The sequence below is a fragment of the Muscardinus avellanarius genome (genome assembly GCF_963383645.1).
Source record: "Muscardinus avellanarius genome assembly, chromosome: 20".
Lineage (NCBI taxonomy): Eukaryota > Metazoa > Chordata > Mammalia > Rodentia > Gliridae > Muscardinus > Muscardinus avellanarius.
In genome coordinates, this window is record NC_137806.1 from 16,346,171 (window position 1) to 16,372,060 (window position 25,890).

Genomic DNA, 25,890 nt, shown 5'->3' on the forward strand with positions numbered 1-25,890 from the left:
AGGCATGCGGCTCCGTGGCTGCTCATCAGTGCTAGGTCTGCGCTGCCCCGTCAGCGTTTCTATTGATGCTTCTCATATCTCTACACTCAGGAACCTAGCACCCTGAGCGGGGAGGAGGGCAGCGGAGAGTAGACTCAGTACAGTGTGTACATGTGACCTCATCATGCCTAGGACAAGGGGCCTGTTCACGTGCCTCAGTTGAGACCCCGTCCACACGCCTGAGTTCCAAGTCTCTTTTGACATTAATATGTTAATATCTATTGAATCCCTAGCTAACTGAAAAGGATTAAGTTGTTCCTTTTAAATTTTTATTTATATTTAGGTACTGGGTATTGAACCCTGGGGCATTCTACCTCTGAGCTGGACCCCTATCTCAATTCTATTTTTTTAAATTTGAAACAGAATCTCATTAAATTGCCGAGACTGGCCTCGAACCTGCAATCCTCCTCTCTCAGCCTCCAGAGTACTTGGATGAAAGATATGTGCTGACCACACATGACTAAGTGGTCCCCTTAAAGGTTTTTTAAGAAAATACTTTGCTATGTAATGTCAATAATCTCAGAGTTTTTCAAGCTCATTTTGTAAAATAAAGTGGAATTCTGTTTCAGTTTTATTCCTAGACACTGTTTGTTGCCACACCTGTAAATTTGCAATTCTCTGAAACCACTTGCTATAGGTCAAGACATAAGGACACCATAGCGCCATGGGCCTTACTTCACAGGGGCCCAGGTCTGGGATCTGGAGACTCCCTGTGCCCCTTGGCAACTTTCTTGAGTGGGATTTCTTTTCAGTCATCCACAGAGGGTGCTCAGTCAAGGATCCTTAGCCTTGAGCCCAGGCTGTGTCCGCTCACCAAGGCTTTCTTTACCAATTTAGACTCATCTCAGGGAGCTGAGTCTGTTGTGCGTTTTGCTCCAGAAACTCAGCCGTTAAACTTTTGCTTTTGCTTGTTTGTTGTTTTCATCATTTATTCTGACTGAGTGAGCTCATTTTGTTCAGGTTGGTCCTGTGTGTTTGTGAACCCTCTCTAGCCCCAGCTGGTAGCGTTTTTCAATAAATCCAGACATCCAGAGCAATCTCTATTTTCTAACTAAAGTGTGTGTGTGTGTGTGTGTGTGTGTGTGTGTGTGTGTGTGTGTGTGTGTGTGTGTTTTACTGGGACTTGAACCCAGGGCCATTCTTTCTCTGAGCTACACCCCCAACTCTTTTCATTATTTGTTTTGAAACAAGGTCTCACTAGGTTGCTGAGACTGGCCTCAAACTCAGGATCCTCCTGTCTGGGCCACCCAAGAACTGGGATTACAGGCAAGTGCCACCATGCCCAGTTCCAACTAAACACTCTTTTTGTTGTTGTTGCTGCTGCTGGGGTTCGAACCCAGGAATATTGTCCCTCTGAGTTACACCCCCAGTCCTTTTTTATTTTTTATTTTGAAACAGAGTCTCACTATAAGTTGCTGAGGGCCTTGGTAAGTTGCTAAGGCTGGCCACCAACCTGATCTCCTGTCTCAGCCTCCCAGGTGCTGGGGTTACAGGCATCACCCACTGTGCCCAGCTCCAGACAACTCTTTTACTGGAGCACCGTCCAGGCTCTGCCTGCTGCTTCCTCTACAGCCCACAGATGAAAGGTTGCCACCTTTAAGCACCATCTAAAGGCCTTAGTTCTGAAATCCCTGCATATCTTTGCAAGCACATTTCCATTCTGAGAAAGCGCCTTGGGAAAAATGGATCCATGGTTTTCTATTCATTTCATAGCTTAAAGAATCTAACATCATGTCATCAGCAACCTAGAATCGAATCTGTTAAATAACCAAGGCGAATGGTGTCTGTCCCAAAAACAACGTAGGATGGAAGCAAGCACAGAAATGCCATCTTCCAGGGGAGGGATTTTTCCCTATCCAAATAGCGCCTGCGTTATGTTATTATATTTTCCCTTAAATCAGTTCACATCCCCAAATCTACTTTTTTTTAATTTTTTTATTGGTGCATTATATTCATACAACTTATTGGGGTAAAAAACTTGTGTGTACAAACATGTACTCATCGCTGATTTAACCCCTACCCAAATCCCACCCCATTCCCTCCCCATCCCTCCCTCCCTTGCTTGGCTTAGTGATTGACTTCGATATGTTTAAGTACATTGTGAGCTTTAGAGATTTTCCTTTTCCCCCCTCATTTCTCCTCCTTTAGGTTGACTTGTTTGCTCCTCTTTTCTCCCTAACTCTCACATATTAGGGAAAGCATCTGATTTCTTATTTTTTTGTGCCTGACTAATCTCACTTAGCATAATGTCCTCCAGTTCCATCCATTTCCCTGAAAATGATGTAATTGAGTTTTTTTTGATGGCTGAGTAAAATTCCATTGTGTACATATCCCACAGTTTTGTAATCCATTCATCTGTTGATGGATATCTTGGCTGGTTCCATAGTTTGGCTATGGTGAATTGTGCAGCTATGAACATAGATACACATGCATTAGTTTGGTAGTTTGGTTTCTTTTCTTTTGGGTAGATACCCAACAGTGGTATTGCTGGATCAAATGGTAGATTTGTTCCCATTCTTCTGAGGATTCTCCATACTGTTTTCCAAAGTGGTTGCACTAATTTGCAATCCCACCAACAATGTCTTAGAGTTCCCACTTCTCCACATCCTCGCCAGCATCTGTTGTTGTTTGTGTTTTGAATGATGGCCATTCTAGTTGGAGTTAGGTGAAATCTCAGGGTAGTTTTGATTTGCATCTCTCTGATTGCCAGTGATGTTGAGCATTTTTTCATGCATTTATTGGCCATTTGAATTTCTTCTTTTGTGAAGTGTCTATTTAGTTCATTTGCCCATTTTGTTATTGGATGCTTTGTTTTCTTAGTGTTGAGTTTCTTGAGTTCTCTGTATATTCTAGATATTAGTCCTCTAAATGAAGATGGAAAGACCTTCCATGTTCATGGATTGGCAGAATAAATATCATTAAAATGGCCATCCTCCCAAAAGTGATCTACAAATTTAATGCAATGCCCATTAAACTACCAAGATCATTCCTCACAGACATAGAAAAATCAGTCCTTAAATTTATCTGGAATAACAGAAAGCCCAGAATAGCCAAGGTAGTTCTCAGCAACAAAAACCATGCAGGAGGAATCACAATACCTGACTTTAAACTATACTACAAAGCCATTGTAATAAAAAACAGCATGGTACTGGCAAAAGAACAGATATATAGACCAATGGAGCAGAAGACCCAGAAACAAGTCCACACACTTTCAGCCAATTGATTTTTGACAAAGAGGCCAAAAACATACACTGGAAAAAAGATAGCCTCTTCAACAAATGGTGTTGGCAAAACTGGTTAACCATATGCAGAAAATTGGATGTTAATCCCACTTTTTCACCCTGTACAAAAGTCAACTCACGATGGATCAAAGACTTGGAAATTAAACCAGAGACCTTGAAGCTCCTTGAAGAGGGCTTAGGTCCAACACTACAACACATAGGCACAGACAAACATTTCCTCAACAAGACCCCAAAGGCACAACAAATTAAAAGGAGAATCAATACATGGGATTGCATGAAACTGAAGAGCTTCTGTTCAGCAAAGGAAACTATCAAGAATCTCAATCGAGAGCCAACAAAATGGGAGAAGATTTTTGCCAAATCTACTTTTAAGGAAATTTCACGGCAGAATTCCTGATGATAAATTAGTCTCACTCGCTGTTAATAAAAATACATACATAGCAATTAAATTTCACCACTTGGATCTGAACATATGCAGTCATCTCCCAAAACGCCTTTGGGAACCACTGCTGCAGGGAGAAGCCGTATTCCAGGATGAGGCCGACAGGGCCGTTGTTCCCAGCTTCAACATTCAGGAAGAGCCTTGGATTTCACGTTACTTCTAAGTTTTGTCTACAACAGGATTTTTTAACCTCCATTCTTTTGACATTTCTGGCCTTAGTCCGTTTTCTGTTGTTGATAACACAGTACCACAGGCTGGGTAAGTTATAAAGGGGAAAGGTTTATTTGGGCTCACAGCTGTGGGGCAGAGCAAGGGCCGGAGCCGGCGATGGCCTTATTGCTGACAGAGTCCCGAGGTGCCGCAGAGCAACACGTGGACAGAGATTGGGTCAGAATGGCTCAGATAGCAGGTCCTCGCTCCAGAGAACCCGCTAACCTTAACCACAGTCACTGCGTGGATCCTTGCTTATGAAGGCAGAGCCTGAAACCTCTTAAGGATGCCACCTGTTCTTTGTTTGTTTGTTTATTCATTCATGTATACATACGTAAATACACATATGCATACGATGAGCATTCTACCCCTCGTCCCTTTTTTATTTTTATTTTGAAACAGGGTCTCACCACATGCTAAGGATCTTGCTAAGTTGCTGAGGCTGGCCTCAAACCTGCAATTCTCCTATTTCAGCCTCCCAAGTACTGAGATCATAGACACGTACCATCATGCCTGTTCTGGTCCTACCTCTTTTTTGGTTTTATTTTCTTTTTCTTTTTTTCTTTTTTTTTTTTTTTTTTTTGTGGTGGTAGGGATTAAACCCAGGGGCACTATACCTCCAATCTACACCCCAGACCAATTTTATTTTTAAACATGGTATCAAAAGTTGCAGAAGCCCTCACTAAGTAGCTGAGGCTGGCCGTGAACCCGGATCCTCCTGTCTCATCCTCCCAAGTTACTGGGATTACAAGCATGCACCACCATGCCCGGCCTGGTCCTACTTCTTAATGTGTCAAAATGGGGATTAAATCACACAATGAGTTTTGGAAGAAACAAACTATATTCAGACCATCACAGGCCGGGTAGTTCTCTTTTGAGAGACCACCCTGTGTGCTGCAGAATGTGTAGTGCATCTTCACCCGCTACTCGCTCAGTAACCCCAGTAACGCCGATGCTGCCCCCCAGGCGTGTGACAGCCCAGACCTTCTCTCTAGATATTGCCTGGTTCTCCTGTCAGGAGGCAGGACAATGCTGGTGACGAGCCAAGGTGTCAGACATAAGACGTTTTGCTTGGATTCTTGTTTTTATCATAGACCTTAAGTGGTTACTTTTGTTATATAAGTATGCATATTTAAAATTACTCCCCAGTTTTTAAGACCATGTTTACATTCTTATAAACATATGTCTCTTGCGCCCTTTCCCCCACGTGGAAGTGGCCCTGCCCTCCTGGAACCCGCTGGGGGACACCTGGTCTCTCGCTGGAGAGGGAGGGAGTTAGTATTCTCAAGTGTGTCAGTTCCCAAAAGAATCCTGCCTATGGGCGCACGGAGGACTGGGTCCTCCCTGCTCTCCCACTGTGCTTTTCTGGTTTAAAATCACATATGGCTCCTTCCAAGAAAATGCAATGAGAAGTTATGTCATGTCTTATCTATTGTTATATTAGTAGAGGCCTACATTTGTGAGATCCTATTTGGTTTAAAAACATCTCTTTTTTCATTTTTATAAAAATCTGATGATACTGGTTAATATCATTGAAACAAAGTTATTATTATTATTTATTTTTATTATTTTGATAATTATTGTGAACATTCTGCTCAAGGGGGATCATTTTCAGCAAAATACTAAGTACCTGAAATCCAGTAACCTACTGCCCTAGAAGGTAGCAGGCAGAATTCCCATTCTACATACGAGTGAAATGAGGTTCAGACAGGTTAGCAACTTCCACCCCTGAGGTCTGTCTGCCAGTGTGTGTTAGTGATTCCTCTTGAACATGGGCTCAGTCGGTTATATCACCTAAGGGTGCTTCTTTTTGTCTTGTGTAAATAGTTGTTCTTGTCAAGAACTAGCTGTTTCATGACTTTGTGTCTGCTCACATTTTCAGATTCTTTTTGCCTGTGCACTGTTTGTGTGTGTTACACCTTACTTGGGATAGGGATTTTGGTGCACTGGTTTGATCATTTCCCTGCGTACAAGGAAATCCTGTTCACCTTTTGGCAGTTCCTGTTCCTAATGTTATGCTGCGTGTTAAGGTTAGGTAGAGGATGTCCCCTGAAGAGCTCAGGTGTTAAGGTTCAGAGTTGATTTAGTTAAGTCCTCAGTAGATAAACCCACTGTAATGGGCTTTCTGGGTGGTAACCTAGGCAGGTGGTGTGGCCAGAGGTGAGGCCCTGGGGATGTGGCCTCAGGGCTTGCTCTTTGGATCCCTTGCCTGCTTGCTGGCCTTGCCCTCCCCCTCTCTTTCCCTCTGCCGTGCCCTGAGCTCCACAGACCTGGCCTGACAGACTGAACTCTGGATTCCCCCAAAAAAACTGTGAACAAATCAGTCTGCCTCTAAGTTGCGTGGTAAGTTGTTTGGATCACAGGGGTGAGCGTGTTGACTGAGACAGTGCATGCAGGTCATCCCAACCTTAATACAACAGCCTTGCATGGTTTGATTTTTGAGTTCATTGTTTATTGGCCTGGATTCTGTGCACACCTACAAGTACCCAAGAACTCAATCCATTAGTTTGTTCCTATAACCCCAAATTCCCAAAGAATACAGCGTGGTGTGAGTTCATGTCCTGTATTTTGACTGTACATGTGATCTTCACATTCACCAATAGATAACCTAACACTCCCACCAGAAGCACTATGTCATGTCTAAAGGGGAGGAAAAACTAATGCTGTTTTAAAGAGCTGTAGACATTTTAATAAAAGTTTCTTCTCAGCTTTCCTCTGATGTGTATCAGGAGGAAAGCATAGTAACAGAGAATATGGGATGCTGTGGCATGCCTGCCTGAATACATTTCCGTTCATTGAGCTAGATTTCCCTGAAAAGAAGTGTTCCCAGCCAAGTCTGCTCTCAAAAGGTGCCCAGCGTGGTGAGGCCAGATCGTCAGTGCCTGTAGGAATCATTTTCTTGTCCTTGATATCTTACATTTTTCTCTGGCATGATCACAAACAGGATCAAAGCTAACCCAATAAAAACTAGCCATGGCCATTGTCAGATGGAGTGGGTCGAGGTCTCAAGCCTCTTAGAGTGCTGAAGCCGCTGGTGTTCTGGCCAGAGGACCAGTGCTCAACATGAGTCCCTGAGGTCGCCATGCCTTGGCGCTGGCCAGCGACCCCCATGCCGTGGCGGTGACGCGGTCTCTCTAGAGACTTACAGCCAACTTAGAAGCAGTTCCGAGAGCACGAAGCACAGGGGCATATGGAAATTCCACTCTCATGCTTAATATACAACATGCAAAATGAATTTTTCATATTGACTTTTTTAAAACATGGAAGCATTCCAGTTTTCGCTCACTGGTGTGCCTTTTGGAGTTAGTGTCCTTTATAGCAGCCAGAGAGGGAATGGCTGTAATGTAAGCAGAGCGATGTTTGCAAGTAAGAGCTATAGGAGCGGCAGTGATGATTTTGGAAACATTATTCTGGGTGTCAAATTGAACAAAGAGTTATTACTGCCGGAAAAAAAAAATACCCAGAAATGCATCGCTAATACTTTCTCGGATTTGGGCCTGGAGAGCCATACTGTGGATGGAGTGGAGGATACAGAAAGAGGAAAATAGGAAATTAAGGGAACAAATAACCAGAGGGAAAGAAAGGGAGAGGTTGCCTGCTGGCATCAGCAGAGGAGAGCGTGTAACCAGCGTCTGATGCATTTCCTTAAGAATCAGTGTGTTTGCAAATTGCCCCATTGCATCTTCTGAGAATCTAATCTCAGTAACGAAGAGCTGACTGGCGAACATAGTTGGACGAATTCCCTGAGTACTCCTGAAATATAACAGAGCGAGGCACAGTATAATGAAAAATAACAGAGCGAGTAGCTAGGGGCTTAACTTATGATCAGTGTTCATTACAACAAATGACACCTCACTGTAGAGTTACCATAAAGCTTATTGACTCTTACGTAATGCGGTTCCCATCTGAATAGATTCGAGAACAGCTTAGCCTGTGAATGGGAGAGCCGGAGTCAGCCGAGGACCAGAGATGTGCTCAGTGCTCCCAGTCATGGTTTCAATTAGTGCTGGTGATCTGCCCATTCAGAGCCTGAACAGAGCAGAAGAAATCGAACCTTCTCTTCCAGGAAGAATCTCCACGACTGTCTTTGGCATTGGCTAGCATGGTTATATGTTATGTTCAGTGAAGACCAGGCTCAGAGAGTGACTACACTTGTTGGCAGTCTGTATCCAAGGGCCCCCATTATGTTCACTGCCATTTGCTATTTTCCTCAAGCATACATAATACAACATTTAAAAAATATATATATCTCTTTGGAAAGAAACTGTGTTTTGTGTAAAACCTTGGGCAGACAACCATAAGGCATTTTGCAATTCTGGGGCCTCGCCCAAGTTTAGAGTGGACAGGCCCAGCTCGGGGCCTGGCATGCCGTGCCCTGGGCTCACTGAGCGCCTCTTAGGTACCTGCAAACACTCTGTTCATGGTGTCTTACCCTCACAGCAACCCTATGAGCTATGGCCTGCACTGTCAGTCCTACTTGACAGTTGAGAAAGAACGCTCAGAGAAGTAAGGTAACCTGTCTGAGGTTATCAGCTGCCAAGAATTATAGATGAGTTTCAAAGTAATTTCTAACAGTCTGCTGTATGCTAACTTCCACTCAGGTGCCCAGCATAAAGAGTCTCCTTTTCTCTCTCTCTCTTTCCCTCTCTCTGTCTCTCTGTCCCTGTCTGTCTCAAAATAAACTAAGAAATAAATGTCTGTCCAGAACCTCATTTGTTTGTTTCTTTGTTTGTTAGTTTTCATTACTGGGAATTGAAACAAGGGACACTCTACCTTTGAGCTATACCCCCAGCTCTATTTTATTTTTATTTTTAAAAAAAGTGGAAAGGATCTTGATGAGTTGCTGAGGTTGACCTCAAACCCACGATCCTCCTATCTCAGCCTCCTAAGTAGTGGGATTACAGGCATTTACTACCATACCCGGCCAGAACCTTTGCTTTAAACTAGTGTTCACAAATCTTACCAGCCCTGCTTGTCGTTCGGTATTTTGAAAGTCAGCTCAATAAAACACCACCCTAAGAGAGGGCTCCCAGTCAGTATTGCCAGAGGTAACGATGGCGGCCTGGGCACACACACAAGTCAACAGAGGACGCAGAGAGGCCAGAGGCTGAGGAGCTGCCTTGCTGCAGGGAAGGAAGCAGACATATTCAGGAATGAGCCTACAGTTGTCAAGAAGAATGGAGGCGTCGTCTCTGAGAGCTCAACAGAGAGGCATCTTTGGGCCTCACCCTTCCATTGGTTTTCTTTCTTTTTATCTCATTTATGTACTTTTTTTGTGGTACTGGGGATTGATCCTAGGGGCATTCTACCTCTAAGCTACACCCCCAGCCCTTTTTTCATTTCATGTTTTTGTTTTGTTTTGTCTTCAAACAGGGTCTCACGAGGTTGCTGAGAATCTCACTAAGTTGCTGAGGCTGTCCTTGAACCTGCGATCCTGCTTTCTCAGCCTCCCAAGTACTGGGATCACAGGCGTATGCCACCATGCCCGGCTTTCCTTTAGTTTTTAACTTTATGTTTCCGAGTTTCAAGGAGATGATACCTCAATAAGGAATGAGAATTTAAAAATACTGAGAGCCCTGATCTAACCAGCAGATTTAATACTTGTGCATCACCTCGTCTGAGCCTGGTTGTGGTGCCCCCTCCCCATGGCCTTCCCAGTCCCTCCCCCTGCCCGGCCACGTGGCACCCATCGTTACGGGCTGTGGCCGGCTGGACTTGAGTCGCCGAGCATGAGCCTTTCTTTCTTCCCTTTGGGACCCCGGTGTCGGCATTGGCCGGGGAGGAGCTTCCCAGATACCCTGCTCCTCTGGCATCTCCACCTCACACTTTTGCTTCCACCTCACTCTCACCATCTGCATTTAGAATGTTCTAGCACCTTCCAGGGGTGTTTGGTGGGTGCGATTCTTCAATGAAACACTTGAGATTCTTGGATGAGAGGAGCGTGTTGTGACAAGCTTGAGCTCTTCCCTCCCCACCCACGGCCACAGTTGTGCCTGTTGGGGGCATCCAGCGAGCAAGCTTGGGCCCAGAGAGGCTGAGCCTCCTCTTTAGGAAGCCCAGGTCCCTGCCCATCACCTGGAATCCTCTCGTAGATCTCATCGCAACATCAAACCTAAATCACAGATCTTAGTTTTTTAACCATTTTTCACTTGGGAATCAATACATTTCACTAAGACTTTAAAAATCTTAATTTTAAAAACTAGGAGGAGGCTGAGACAGGAGGATCACAGGTTTGAGTCCAGCCTCAACAACTTAGCAAGACCCTGTTTCAAAATAAGAAAGAAAAAGAGCTGGGATGTAGCTCTGTAGTAGAGCGGCTCTGGGCTCAATCCCGGGTACCAAAAGAAAAAAAATCTACAAGGAATTACTTGACAAATACCAAATCCGCCTAGAATATCAAGAAAACTAAAAGTCTTTTCTAAACCTTAAACCCTCCATTTCTTTGGGAGGCATGTTTTCCCCATAAAACTCAAAATATAGAAGTAAAACCTGAAAGATAAGAATCCAAAGACTTGCCTCCATGAACTGCCGTGGAAGGCCTCTCCATTTTCCCTGTGACAATTATTGACTTGTCCCCAAAGACTACTGTTTCTTGACACCTTTGTATCCCCTCGCCCACCAGAAGCGGGCTTCTCCCCAGCTGCTGACGCCGTTCAGGGATTGGGTCTTGATGGACACACACGGCGTGTTGGTCACCGTGATGGGCTGGCCGGGGGGCGGCAGAAGGGACCGGGCCTCCCTCACAGCCGCCTGTCACTGCCGAGCGGAGAGCCGGACCACTTCTGCTTTTGATTCCTAAAGCTACTTTCTGTGTTTAGTTTTTCTCCCTTTGTAAAGTGGAATGTGATTCGCCTCACCAAAAATCCTTAGAGGATAAAAGAAAGGAAAAATAATACAGACCGGTGTGAAATCTCAGGCATCACCCCACAGTCCACTAGGGCACAGAGGAACTGTAGGGATGCCCGCCCTAGGATGTCACTTAGCGTGATTTGGCTAATCACGTGATTTTAGCGTGTATTGACGGAGCCGATGTGCGGTTGGGACTTCAGGGGCCCAGTGGGTAAGTTCCTTTCAGACGTTCAGCTCCGACCAGGCTGAAGCCCCGGCTCTCAGCCAGCTCTGTGTGGTCCAGCCCAGCTGCCCATCAACATCGATCCAGGGAGGGGCGTGGCCGCATGTGTGCCAGATGGTTACCACCTCCGTGTAAGTCCAAAGGCCCTGTGTTAGGGTTTGCTAGGGTAACACCTCAGGATGTGTATATGGTAAATGGGATTTATCCAATAGCTTACAGTTCAAAGCAGCCTTCTGCGCTCAGAGAGCCGGAAGAACCAGGAGTTGGTCAAGCAGTCCAAGAGCTGGAGTCTCAGAAAAGGACAGACTGATCATGCAGTCCCAGTCCAAGATGGAAAGACCAGGAGACTCCTCAGAGAAGCAATGGTGAAAGTCCAGTGCGAATTGCTGGTGGCCACTATCTCGGGTGGGAGCAGATGCGCTTTCTCAGGCAGAGCCTCGTAAGCCTTCCTGCGGCGTTCGGCGTGGACTCTCCTTCCCTCTGCCATCCCCAAGCCAGTCATCTCACCAGCACACCCAGAGGCACAGAATCTGAGGTGTTTCAGGATCAGCCGGCTGACAACCCAGACTGGGCATCGCAGGCCCCAGTGTCCATTTGGGGAAGTGTAGATCACCCGGTTAGTGGGTTAATTCAAAACCGCCCCAGTCCCCGTCATTCCCAGTCCTGGGCTCTCGCATCTACTCCTGTACTTCTGTTTAATGACATAGCCAGTCTCCTATTGATTTGGTTGTGTGTCACCTGCTCTGGTCGAATCAACAAGTCACCGGGACTGAAAGAAACCAGAAGGGAGGGTCTCTAGCAAGAGCAGAGAGTCCATACTGCTAGCCCCTACGGGGAGGAAGAGGAGGAGAAACGGGATCAGTGGTAGCAGTGATAGGAATGGTAACGTGCTTTGACCCTTGGTTCTTCTCTTAAAAAACAAGGAAGAAGTCTGGTGTGGTGGTGCGCACCTGTCATCCAGTACTTGGGAGTCTGAGACAGAAGGATCACAGGTTCAGTGTCAGCCTATGATCCACTGGAGCAAGACCCCCATCAGCTTAGTGAGACTTTGTTTCTAAATTTAAAAATAAGCTCAGGTAGAGGGCCCCTGAGTTCACTCCCCAGTTCAGAAGGGGAGAGGGAGAGACAAGTTTCTCTTTTAGATTCCTAGTTATGTGGCACCAGCTGTGTGACTGTAATGTCATGTACATCCAGAACCACAGGACGACGTGGACCCGTGTGGTTTCACTCGTGTGACATAGATCTTGAGGCTTAAATGAGGTGATCCACAGAAAGTGCCCTGAAACTGCCTGTCTAAAACACTAAGAGGTAGTGAGCGCCGTGAGAGTTTTGCTATTGCAACCACTGGCCCGGTGACTTCAGAAGTCAGGACTTCCCTGAGCTGCTCACGAAGCAACCATGTGTGGCCAGAAAGATGCCAATCCTTCCATGATGATAAAAATCCATTCTCATTCTCAATCTGCCCAGAAGAAAAGGAAAGGAATCACTGCTTTTACAATGTTGAGTTCAACTAAGTTGTCTTTCATAAACAGTTGTTATCTTCACATATTCCTTACTAACAGTAGGTGATTAAAGCCATAAACGAATTCAGTGGAAACGTCTGGTCTCAATAACATGCAAGAGAATCTCCGTCAAGAGGACCAAGCTCGGGCTCCCACGTGGGCTCGCAACGTGGGGCAGTCCCTGTTTGCCACTCGTCTTCCAGCCTCAGGAATCTGCGGCATTCATGCACCTGTAATCCTAGTACTTGGGAGGCGGAGACAGGAGGGTCACAGGTTCAAAGCCAGCCTCAGCACCTTAGGCTGAACAACTTAGCGAGACCTTATTTCAAAATAAAAAGTAAAATAGGGCCGGGGTATAGCTCAGAGGTAGAATGTCTCTGGGTTCAATTCCTAGCACCACAAAAAAAAAAAAAGAGAGAGAAAGAAATATTCAACAGATAGGAAAATATATAAGAAACGTATGCAGGAATGAGAACCCTGTGACAGAGAGACCAGGACCCTTACCTGCACAGCCCCTGTTCTTATAGAGGACTGCTCTGAGTGGGAAGGCCTGGAATCCAGGGCGTGGTCCTGGGGTAAGGTACTCTTTCAGTCCATTAGTCAGTCCATATTTATTGGATGACTGGTGGATGCCAGGCTTTGAAACTGTCCTTGTTTCAGTGGTAGTAATAATCCAGCTGGAAAGTCATTCACACAGAAAGGCCAGCAGTACATGTTTTTCCTCAGTCATTCAACAAACATGTATATTGTGCCCATAGCATGCCCAGTACAAAAGGCACAGAACAAGACAAGGTTCCTGCTGTCTGAGAACAGTTAGTGGAGGCAGGGAATATCAGTAATCAGGTAAACAAAATAACTTATGACGTGTAGTGTGGAAGGAAACTAGTGTGGTCAGAGATACCGTGATCAAAGTAGGCTTCACAGGGGATTCACGTTTGAAGTAAGCCAGAATACTGGTTTCTTAGGACTCTGCACTCCCTTGGCTGCAAAGCACACAGCTCCTGGGAGGACACTACTTGATGACTTTATGCTAAAAATAACCCAGCAACACAGTAGACTCCGCCTGTCATGACAGAGGGGCCCAAACCACACCATCCCGCCCAGTCTCTGCGTCTTTCAGCTCTGCCTGGTCTGCTGGTTTCTCCCCTGGGACAGGCCTTTATCACACCATGCCAAGATGGAGCGCTGGAAGATCTGGGCTACTAGCATCCCTAACCCAAGTAAAACAAAAGAAAGGACTTGTTTCCCAACATTTTGAGCTGAGATCCCACGGCTGTCTCTCCCTTTGGCTGTCATGCACAGACTTGTGAATGAGCCAGTTACTGTAGCCAGAGTGAGAAGACACCTTGCCGGGCTGGCTAAGGCGGCGAGTCATGTGACCCTGATGCCGGGACAGCACAGGCAGCCTCTGGAGTGGGCGGCTGCATCTCATCCAAGTCTCTCTTCATCTCTAAGGGTGCCTCTCCCAAGGAGACCTGGAGAAGAGCATCCTGTGTGGAGGGCGTGGCCAGGGCCTGGTCTGGAAGGGTGGACCAGTTTGCAGGGTGGGGATGGTGCCCTGCAGGACGACTCTGCTTCCTCTTTCTGCCAGGGAGCCTGGGTGAGCTCCGGGCTCCCAGCCTGCCCTTCTCCAGCCCTACTTAGTGCTCAGTTGTGACTCTTCCCATGAACAAGTTCTCTCTCCAGTTCTGTCAGGACCTTGGTTGGGTTATAGCCAAGCCTGCCACCTTGGGACTGATGCTGATGTTATTTGATTTGACTTGTCCTGTTTATTTGATTTATTTTGTGTTGATTTTAACATTTAGTACCCAGAGGACAATCTTACTTAATGTCTGTTCAGGTTTGGGGGGTGGGACCTCACTCTCTCCCCCACTGTGATAATCTTTTCAGCCAATTCTGTATTTGCAGGACATGAAATTTAAAGGGGGTTATGTTAGCATCCACGAAAGAAGGTCTAGTATAAAATTACTCTGTAGTGTTTGAAAGCTAGATTCAAGTTACTGGGTTTTCATAGTTATAATTTTTAAGGATTATTTGTGAGCAGAGTAAATTGCTCATATAAAAATAATTTCCTGCCGGGAGTGATGGTGCACACTTGTAATCCCAGCATTTGGGAGGCTGAGACAGGAAGATCCGGGTTTGTGGTCAGCTTAGGCCCTTTGCAACTCAGTGAGACCCTGTCTCAAAGAATAAAAAAGTAGGCCTGGGGGTGTAGCTTGGAGGTAGAATGCCCCTGGGTTCTGTCCTCAGTCCTGCCAAAAAAAAAGAAAAGAAAAAGAAATCTTAGCCAGGCACACACCTGTAATTTCCATACTTGGGAGGTGGAGACAGGAGGATTGCAAGTTCAAAGACAGCCTCAGCAACTTAGCAAGGCCTTCAACAATTTAGTGAAACTCTATTTAAAAACAAACAAACAAACAAAACAAAAAAACAAGAGAAAGGAGGCTGGGAATATAGCTCAGAGATGGAATGCCCCTGAATTTCATTTCCAGTACCACCAAAAAAAAAATAATAATAATAATAATAATACAAATAATTTCTTGTTATACGTATGCATTATCTGTGTGCATTTTTATAAACACCTATAGGCCTAGACCATTGGGTGTTACTTTTTTATCTCTACAAATACCAAGTACTAAAATAATTCTTTTCCTAAAAATAAAAAAATATTTACTGTTCACTCCTGGTATGAAGTCTATCAGGGAAGCAGTTTGTTTGAGAAACTTACCAGTGCCCTTGGATTAGTTCCTTTTGCCTTTGAGTTTATTCTGGAAATTGCAACATTTAGCACTTTGCAGTTTAATTTAAAAGGATTACCTATTTTCTTAAATGCTTAAGCAGGAAGGCGAGTTGCAGGTATTGATTTTCCCCTGCATGCATTCCCTGAAAGCTGTTTGCTCCTTCCCCAGGGAACATCCCTTCTGAGCTGCATGCTTGCTGGTGACAGCTTGGACTTCTGATACATAACCAAAGACCTTACCTAATATCCTTGCAACTGCTCAGGGAATTTTTATTAAGTAAAAGCATCATTAGAGTAGACAGGATGATAAAGTTTAATGAGCATCTTTTGTGCCTGATATTGTTAGTTCTGCTCTGCCAGAATCCTCATTTCTCCCCTCTAGAGGGGCAGATAGCGAGTCTGGAATGTATGGGGTATTCCTAAATCTGCTGTGTATTTTATATTGTGTTGGTATATAATTCGATATCTGTGTTCAGCCAGCCACACATTCCTTTGGGCTATTTATATAGATGCTGCTGGCACATGTATGTTTGTACTTTCTGTTTACATTTGTTTGGGGAACAGAGAATGTGTGGATTAGAATGGGGAGGACTCTCTGAGCCCCGAGCTCTTGCTATTAGATCGCATGGAACCATCCCTCAGAGGTCCAATCTCAAAAAAAATCGTTGCCTTTTGAGTTAATGAGACTTCTCACAGGACTGGGATAACTGTTATTTTCTTATCCTTAAGACTCAGCAATTTCTGTGCTAAGGTTCTGTCACCAGCCCCTCATAGCTGCTAGATGGGATAAGTAAAGATATTGCAAATGCTTATTAATAATCTAGGCTTCACACTTTGTCCACAGATTTATTCACAGAGACTGCAAATTTAGCATCCCACCATAAGATTACAGATTATAAGCAGAATTATTTCTCTCTATTATTTTTGCTAGCCATCTACTTAGATTTTAAAATTGGCTCTTTTCTTGGTCTGTATAAGGACTTTCCATGGAAACACCCTTAACAACAGCAGGGAGGCATATGACGTGGGCACGTGACTTAAGAGCGGCATATTGTACCTCTCACTTACCTGGCATCCTGAGAGTCAATATTTACATCACACACAGTGTGTTTCGCTCAGTGCCTTGAGTGTACAGAATACAAAAGGAGTACAGTCGGCCATCCCTGCTCAAGAAAATGGTAGTCTTATTAAGAAAACAAAACTCAGCCTTCCTGAAAGATGTGCAGCCAGATAACTTGGTCAAGTTTGAACGTTAGGATAATTGCCTGGGTTTGACCCCCGCCCGAAGTCTCAAACCATCAATGTCCTCATTTAAGAAAGATGATAGCAGGAGGTCTCATTGGGTTGCTGTGACAGTGAATAATGACCACATGGCAGCCATGGTATAAACGTTGTGTTGTTATCAAGGCGCTCTGCTGAGCCACGGGCAGGAGTCGCTAGATAATCATCAGGGACTTAATGGTGAGAGCCCGAGAAATCCCATTGCATTTCCTGAAGCCAGAATCAGGACTGGAGGACCGAGAAAGTGTGAAATATTTCAAGGCCTCAAGATGTGAATGATACTTGACTGGTAGAAAGGACCCAGGCGGACATTCCAGGCAGTGAGAACACAAAACTCAAATCAAACCCAGAGATACCTAAAGGAACATAGGAAAGGACAGTTTCAAGCCTCCCTCTTTAGCACTCCTACTTTTTCAAAACACCCATGTGAGCCCACGCCAGTCTGATTGCCGCTCTGCATGGTAGAAAGAGCGCATTCTCCACCTAGGACACATTCCCATTCTCCACCTAGGACAGCAGAACTTCCTAAAGGACAAAGGGCTTAGGGTTCCTCAGCTGATAGATGGCAGAACTCAGGCTGGACCACTACCTGTGCACCACACTGCCTGCCTCGGCACCAAGTCCTGCTTGACTTGTGCCTGTTCTGGGACAGGAGAAGATGACATGATTCCTGCTATGGTGCTCCGTGCCAGGTACTGGCAAAATGCTCAGTCCAGCAGCAGTGGATGCCACTTCTGTGTGTGCGCCAAGGAGCTGATGTCTGTCAGTCATGTGTAGGACAGCTTGCAGGAGGCAAGGTACCAGCATTGGAGAAGCCAAGAAGAGAGTGTAACAACCTTGGGCCATGTGACAAGAGCCTATAAGAAAAAAAATGTATAAGATAGAAGATGGTAGAAACCAGAATAAATTAAGTGCTGTAAAGCAGCTAATTTGCCCCTTGAGTTGTAATTCTTGAAAAGAGAACACTACAGCCCTTTTAAAAGTTAAACCATATATAATATACAGCTTTGCCTATACTTTCTGATAGTTCCATGGTCCAGGCTAAGAATTTCTTTTTTTCTCTGTGATACTAGGTATTGAACCCAAAGGCTTCTACCTTTGAGATGCACTCTGAGCCCACTTATCTTATTTGGAAACAGGGTCTTGCTAGGTTGATGAGTTTCACTATTTGCCTGAGGCCATCCTCAAACCTGTGATCCTCCTATCTCAGACTCCAAAGTACTAGGATTATAGGCTTGCACCACCATGCTGGGCAGGCTAAGAATTTCTACTGCAGAGGAAAGTTCTATCAAATTTGACTAATGTGGCAACACAGTAAAAGAGGCAGAAGCTTTTTTATCCTGAAGGGCTATAGATGCGGAGGGTCAGTTCTATAGAAGTTGGGGTGGGAGAAACTGTCTTCTGCTTTGTTGGGTTTATAGTGGAGTCTTTAGTGGAAGAGGATAGTGACTTGGAGGGTTGCTACTGGAGATAATCATTGCAGCTATAAAATTAAATAGTCTTTCTGGGGAAGAGGACACAAAGAGATAAAGCAGAGATGCGAGGACTTGAAGAGGTCTCTAGAGAGTTAATAAGAACTGGGACGGTGCCTTGTAGCCAAAAGAGGAAATTGCCAAGAAGGAATGGCATGGCCCACAGTGGTCTTCATTTCTGTAGCAGTGAAGGATGCAGAGGTCATCAGGAGACTCTAGGATACAATCAAAATAATAAGACTCGCCGGGCATGGTGGCGCACGCTTGTAATCCCCGCGCTTGGGAGGTGGAGACAGGAGGATCGCGCAGGTTCGAAGCCAGCCGTGCTGGCGTAAGAGACCCTGTTTCAAAAATATAAAATAGGTCTGGGAGTGTAGCCTGGAGGAAGAAGGGCTTCCAGGAACCCCAGTACCACCAAAAAAATAATAATAATAATAATAAGACTCATGGATTTTTCCAAATTTGAAGGTGCCTATATTAATCAAAAGCCATGCATTAAAAATAACAGCATGCATGTCATACTGCTTAATAAATATTTTTGTTGCCAAATTGATTCTGCGTATGGTGGGCTGGAATTTTTGCTGTGTAGTCTTAGATGTCAGCAGGCAGTAGTGATCAGTTGCCTGGAGTTAAAGTGGCCAGTCTCTGCAGTGTGTTTTAATAATAAGCCTGTAGTGACCAGCCCGGGCCCTGGGCTGCCTGCAGATCCATTCCTAATGGCTCCTCCCGCCAAGGTCTCCAGCGGGAGTTCTTCAGTTGGGGGCTCGGGGAAGGGCACATTCCCATCTGTGCCTCCAGCCTTCACGGATGAGAATGGAGAACCCCCGTGAGCCTGACCAGGCCTGGCTTACTCATCTCCCTCAGCGGAGAGCGCCCTCGGCATCTCACCTATGAGACTTCCTTTGGTAACAGAAGCCCGTTCATCAGAGCCCTGAGAGTAATGGATCCTTTCCTGTCGCTTCAAAGTGCTCTTTGTTGGTTTTTCTCTCTCTTTAATCATCGCCCAATTATCCTCTACAAACCTCAGATTTCAGCAGAGATGAGCTTTTTTAGGACTCTCTGCCAAAGGTCCCCTCCACTTTCTGTTTGGACCACTTTACCCACTGACAGCTGCAGCCCCGTGGGTGAGCCTGTGCCAGGCTTTCTGTCCACACCCGCAGGCTGACAGCCCAGGAGATCCCTTCCAGGAGAGGCTCTACCCCAGGGGGCATGTGGCGCTAGTGCGTGCCCCAGGCCACACTCTGGCTGTGCTGATTGTGTCTGTGAAGTGGAAGGAACTGGCCAGGTCGCCTGAACCACTGAGCTTCGTAAGAGATTAAGGGCAGCAGCTACCATTCTGAAACATCTGTTATGTGCCCACAAGGACACCATTGCATCCACGTCTAATTTAATCTGTTCCCAAGTCCTCCAAGGTAGCTGGGAAAGTTCATCTTCTTTTCTCAGAGGACGTTGGACTGTGACCTTGGATTGTGGACCAAGCAGGGCGCAGTGTAAAGGCACAGGTGCGGAGCTACGACAGTTCTCAGGGAATCCTGGTGCAGGTGCTGTGGGCTCCTGCCTGACGGGACAGGCAGCACCTGAGCAGAGTGTGGAGAGAGGGGACATGCTGTCTGGGAGGTGACAGAGAGCCAGCAGGGTCTGGGGGATACTTGGCTGCCCCGTTCAGGGGCAGAGAAGAACAGGCAAGCAAGAGAAGCTGGATTCACCAAGGCCCAAATATTTCTAGAGACGACAAGGCTTGCCTGCAAGCACCTTGCAAGAGCCACCTCCCCAGCTACTGCCAGCCAACTCACAAATCAGCTCAGACCCTCCCCACCTAAATCACTTCAGGGCCAGGTGCCGGACTGCAGAAGCTCACTCCAGTAACCCACAGCCCACCCCACTTTATCTGTTGGGGGCATCACCCCATTTTTCCTTTGGAAAACACTTGGCCTTTCCTGAAAATTTGGTTCTTTAACTTTTCTTCGTTCTCAGTGAGCTTTGATCCCAGGAACTTTCTCTATTGCCTGAATAAATGAAACACAATCCTCACGGATGCCCTGCAGGGGCAGGCCCAGAGACTATGTCAGTTCCTTATGACTACCGTAACAAATTACTACAAACTAAAGAATGTGGTGGTTAAAAACACACACAAAAAAGTATTGTCCTACAGCCCTGGGCATCTGAAAACCTGAAATCATGCCATAGCCTTGCATCCTTCTGCAGACTTGAAAGCTTATCTTCTTGCCTTTCCGAACATTTGGAGATTACCTCTACTTTAAGGTCCCTTTGATGGCTTGGCCCACCTCGTGATCCAGGATTGTCTTCTCAGCCTAAGACCTTTTGCCATGTCAGGGAGCACATTCACAGGCCTCAGGGATTAAGGTGTGGCCCTCGGCGGTGGCCATCCATCTGTGGGTCATGCTTACCTACCAGCGTGAGGCCCCGTGGCTGATGACCTGTACGGCCAGAGCTAGAAGCCAAGGCTTTGGATCCTGAGATGTATGTAGTCACTGCCCCGCCGCAGCCCTGCTTCTAGGCAGGAACAGCTACCCGGGAAAAAGCCGACTCATCTGCCCACACCGCCACAGCAGCTAAAGGACCGTGCAGTGGACAGCAGCGTCACCCAGCCCCAGGTGACTCACCAAGGAAGTGGGGCGATGCATTTAGCTCTGCCTTAGTTGCTTTCTTCAAAGAGGATTAAAACCTTTCTTCCAGAGGCATTTAGGGATTCCATGCTGATTTAAAAAAAAAAAAAATGCCATGCTATTTTTTTCAGAGGAAACAGCCCTAAGGAAATAAGGCAATCATAATTATCATTATTTAATCACTCTGAATATAACCCCAGACCTGTACGTATTTCAAAAGTGTTTGCTGGCTCGGTCCAATAGACTTGCCACCGTGCTGGGCTTACTGGACCACCGGGATTCCTGGCAGAAAATTACAGCCTTACTTTACACATGAAGAAACCGAGGCACAGCGAGGGGGAGGGGAAGTTGCTGATCATTAGCCCAGAACCAACAGCCCATGAGAGTCGGAACTCAGATTTGAACATCCAGGCTGCTGTCTAGGGAGAGGAGCCCTGGTAGGCACCATACCCCTTCTGCACCCATTTCTGAAATGGCTTCCCTCAATTCCTTTCCCAGGGCCAGCCAAGCACCCATCCTTCTGAGAAGCCCACTTTGTCGACTGGGACTGTTGCCTGTTTCAGGGTGTGGTACAGAGCCGGCCCTTAGCAGATCTTACTTCTCCCTCCCATGACCACTTGCTGCTGTTACTACCCCCTTCCTAGCACCCAAGTATTTCTGAGTTTCCAGGTGCATGAACTCTGGACTCAAGAGTTCTGTGTTGTTTGTCTGTTGTGATGCTGGGAATTGAACCCAAGGGCTTTCTCTCTGAGCTACACCACCAGCCCTACTTTATTTTTATTTTAAAACAGGATCTTAGTAAGCCTCAAACCTGCAATCCTCCTATCTCAGCCTCCCAAGTAATGGTATTGCAGGCATGCACCACCACATCCAGATTTTTCTGGGTTTTTATAATCTTTAAATCTTGATATTGTCTGAGCAAGAACATATTTATTTCTTTTTCCTTTCTGGGGATAAAAGGTTGGAAAGCTGAGGAAATATCCTTGGGGCTGTAAGAAAGCCATGTAACTGAGACCTTGGGTGCCAGTGTAAATGCATAGAACAGAAGCAGACCTTTGCTTTGTGCCAAGTGAGAGGACCTCAGAGACCAGAGGCCTCCAGGGGATGTCACACTGCAGCGCTCAGCCCCCGAGCATGGAGTCAGTGCTCGCGAGGAGAGCGCAAAGCTCTCTAGACTCCTTATTGCTATAGACCTCGAAAGCGCACTTGCAGGCTCCCATGCTACCTGTCTGGCATGTAGAGTACCTTCCTGACGTAAGAGGCTGGCCCTGCCCTTCACCTGTGGGCCTTCCAGCACCTGGCTGGATGCATGTCCTCTGGCTCAGACATCTCTCCTTCAAGCTCCAAGCTCTACATTCGCTCCAAGAGAGCAAAGGCCTCTCGTTAGTATCACTCTTGGTGGGACCTGCTCGTGGCACTTCTCTTTGGGCGTGATCCTAGGGATTCTGCCTCTGAGCTACATACATCCCTATCTCTTTTTATTTTTTGCTTTTAAACAAAGTCTTTCTTAGGGTTCTGAGAGTCTCGCTAAATTGCCAAGGCTGTTTTAAACCTGCTATCTTCCTTTCTCAGCCTCTCAAGTACTGGGATCACAGGTGTGCACCACTACACCCAGCTCATAGCACGTCTAAGGAGACACTCAGGTGAATCCATGGAAGACAGACTATTATAGCAGCACCTACCGAAACCCTAGTATCCAACTTTTCCTAACTGGCAATTGGCTGGACTAAATAGTGCTACACTATGTATGACCAGAGAATGCCAGCATCAAAAATGGGTCTGCTTCAGCCAGATGTGGTAGTGTACATCTGTAATCCCAGTATTTGGGAGGCTGAGACAGGAGGATTCTGGATTCTTCATCAGGTTAAGAAACTTAGTGAGGCTCTCAGCAATGTTGTGAGACCCTGTTTCCAGATTAAAAAAAAAAAAAAAAAATAGGGCTGAAATGTAACCCAGAGGCAAAATGCCCCAGATTCAATCCCCAGCACCACAAATAAACAAAATAAATAGAATGGCTGATTCCTTTCATGGACATCGGAACCAAGGCACCTGGTACAGGAGGTTAGGTGCTCTGCCGGCTCTCACCCATCAGTACCCAGCAGCTGCAACCTGCAGCTGGGAAATACCTTTCCCCAGAGACTTAGAGAGCTGAGACCCCTGGAGGGCTCCCTTGGAGACATAGTTATACCAATAAGGAGAGTTGAGGTTGAGCCATATTTATTTTAGGGTAGCTTTTAATTAAGTTTAATCAGAATCACTCATAAATTATGGATTAATTACTGTCTGCCATTCGGCTAGATCGTCTCGGCCATGAAACCAGCTCCGCTCTCCAATGAATGCCATCCGCTGTAATTGGAGGGCACTTTGTCAACATTTAATCAGCGGCGCTTATTACTGTGGCACTGACATTCAGTAGCCATCCCTGTACGATCAATCACACTGGAACCGCTGGCACGGACACGGACACCATTGCTCTCTGTCACGTTAGCCAGCCCCATCAGGCCAAGCATGAGGCTCACTCTTTGTGCAAAAGACACTCTGTCTCTTCAGTTCAACCCAGCTCTTGTCACTGTCGACTTAAAACACGGACGGCCTTGGCAGTTCTGATCTGGAAGGACCCACTGAGCATCCCCCTGCCCTCACACTCCTGAGCATCTCTTCCCACCCTGCCCAGTGAGCGTCACATGCCATGAGACTTGTCCGCAGTTGAACACCAGAGCTCGGGATGCTTGTGCTCAAAAGCCTGACCACTCAACCTTTTTTTTTTTGAGATTCTGGGTTCAGTCCATGTGAGGCCAGGGCCTGAGACAGGACGAGCACACTGGCTCTCGGTTGAGGAGATATACTCCTCACATCGCAGAAGCCGGATGCAGAGAGAGCAGGAAAGCAAGGAGATCCAAAGATACAAACATGATCCAAGGCCACAACCCCGGGACCCACCCCCTCCAGCCACAGCCCACCAGCCGAGGTTACCACCCCGTAAATCTACAGATTTATCAGTTGATGCAATTACAGCCGCACACTTAACTATATGAGCCCCCGGTGAGCCGGGTGGGGGCATTCTCTATCTAACCATGGTAGTGTAAGATGGGTTCGCGTTCTTAAATACAGTACACAATCCAAAGAAAACAGTGATCTTTGATTTTCTTCGGCTTCCCGAGTATTTCTGGAGATTACGCGACCATTTCGGTCTCTGTGCATTGAAACTTGTGTTAGCAAACTGTTCTCATGGTTCCCCTCTCTCTTTTCAGCCTCTACGGCAGACACATGCAGGCCAACCCAGAACCCCCGAAGAAGAACAATGACAAATCGAAAAAGATCAGCCGGAAACCGCTGGCAGCCAAGAACAAATGAGAAGCCGGCATGGGCTGTGGCCTCTTCTCTCATTCTTCGGTCTCAAATAAATATAATGCACGTGCGGCTTTTTTTTAAATGTTCCTATTCACGTTTTCTTTCTAGTACTAACCACCTTACCTTTCACATTCCTTTGGTAGGTGGTAGGTTTTTATAAGATCTTAAAACCATTCCCATTTGTTTCCTTAGAATTGCCAAAGGCAGGAACCAAGGCTTTAATTCAGCTGCTAATCCCAGAGTAGGCACAGGCTTCAGGCCCCTGAATAGGCATCAAGGTGGCTATTATCAAAAGAATAATTAAAATCACATAACCATTTGAATGTCACAGTTAACACTCTTCCTTCTCTCCATTTATTCAGCTAACTCATTATTTGCCTTATTAAAAGTCTCCTTTCACCTCCAGGCTATTATGTGCATTTAACTTACAAGCGATTTTAATAAAATCTTGAATTTATATCACATGTTTCTTACCACTAGAATAAAGAACAGTCGGCTCTTAGGGTATACACATTTTTGTTTACTCCCCCCCCCCACACTCCACAAAAATTACCTTGTCTAATTTTATTGGTTGTAAGCGATCAACTCTTAAACTTTCCATGAAAGAAATTTTGAAAAATTAAATCAGTTTGTTTCTTCTTGCATCCATTTGTCGGTATTTTTTTTTTTTTCCTTTGAGGACCATTTCTAAATTAGGAAGAAGGAGAAAAACAAATCTCTGGGCGACTCTGCCAAGGGATTTTGGAAAGCAGCAGTCCTTCGCTGAAGAAGTGGTGGCTTCTGCCAGTGGCGGTCGACGCGAGCTGTGAAACAGAGAGAAAAAGCTTGAGTCTGTTTTTCATCACTGCAGGAAATCTGCTCGTATGGAAGCAGATTCTTGTAAGAGACTTCCATGCCAAAGAAGTTGTATAAACGGGCACAATCCGCACCACACCCGGTGTGGAAACTGCGGTGGGAGAGTCATTAAACAACCCATTGTGTGACATCTGTGACAGGCAGCCCTCCTCATTCACAGCAAGTAGCGCCTGTGGAAACCAGCGCAGGCAGAAGCTGGGCGCTAACCTGAACGCTTCCTGACAAAAGGTGTGTGCAGATGATGGCGGAGAGGGACCAGCCCTCCCAGCCACGCCTCTCTAGTCAGGCGCCCCAGTGAACTCCCGGGCCCAGACCACTGCAGCTAATAACTCAGAACCCAGCCAGGCATGGTGGCGCACGCCTGTCATCTGAGTACTTGGGAGGTTGAAACAAGAGGAGTGCAGGTTCGAAGCTAGGCTCAGCAACTTTGTAAGGCTGACAGCAACTTAGACCGTTTCCAAATCAAAAATTTTAAAATAGGGACTGGAGGTATAGCTCAGAGGTAGAATACTCCTGGATTCAATCCCCCGAGATACCTCCCTCCAAAAACACCAAATAAATAAAAATCCAGAATCAGTCATATATGGTGGTACGCTCCTATAATCCCAGTACTTAAGAGGATCACAGGTTTGAGGAGTTTCAGCAACTTAGCAGACCTTGTTTCAAAAATTTAAAAAAAAAAAAAAAAGAAGAAGGCTGAGGTACCTGTAGCTGATCTTAGCATATACACATTTCTGTGTACTCCCAAGTTTGTCCAGTACTATTGCTTATAAACAACTCTGAAACTTTCCATGAAAGAAATGCAAAATTAAAAATTGAACCCCCGAGTTCAATTCCTAGTATCACACACATGCCAACAAACAAACAAACAAACAAACAAACAAACAAAAAATCAAAACCAAACAAAGACTCAGAATTCATTAGGATATAGGTTTTCCATCACAGTGGACTATGGATTTCAACTTCTGGATAGACTTTTTGCTGTGGAAGAGGAATCTGCAGGTGCCATCACCTATTTGGGGGTAGAGTTGATATTTTTTGTAGGTGAAATGTTTGC

At 45.8% G+C, this 25,890-nt stretch overlaps 1 protein-coding gene across 3 annotated transcripts in view; it reads left to right on the forward strand.

The window, feature by feature from the left end:
- The window catches only part of RSU1 (Ras suppressor protein 1), a gene marked incomplete at both ends in the record, with an annotated part of 204,742 nt that extends 180,761 nt beyond the window's left edge, over positions 1-23,981 (forward strand). For all 3 annotated transcript variants that reach the window (XM_080717007.1, XM_080717008.1, XM_080717009.1), the window contains one exon: positions 23,879-23,981. In XM_080717007.1, the coding sequence (XP_080573133.1) occupies positions 23,879-23,981 (103 nt within the window). The remainder of the gene's footprint in view (positions 1-23,878) is intronic.
- Between the last annotated feature and the right edge of the window lie 1,909 nt (positions 23,982-25,890).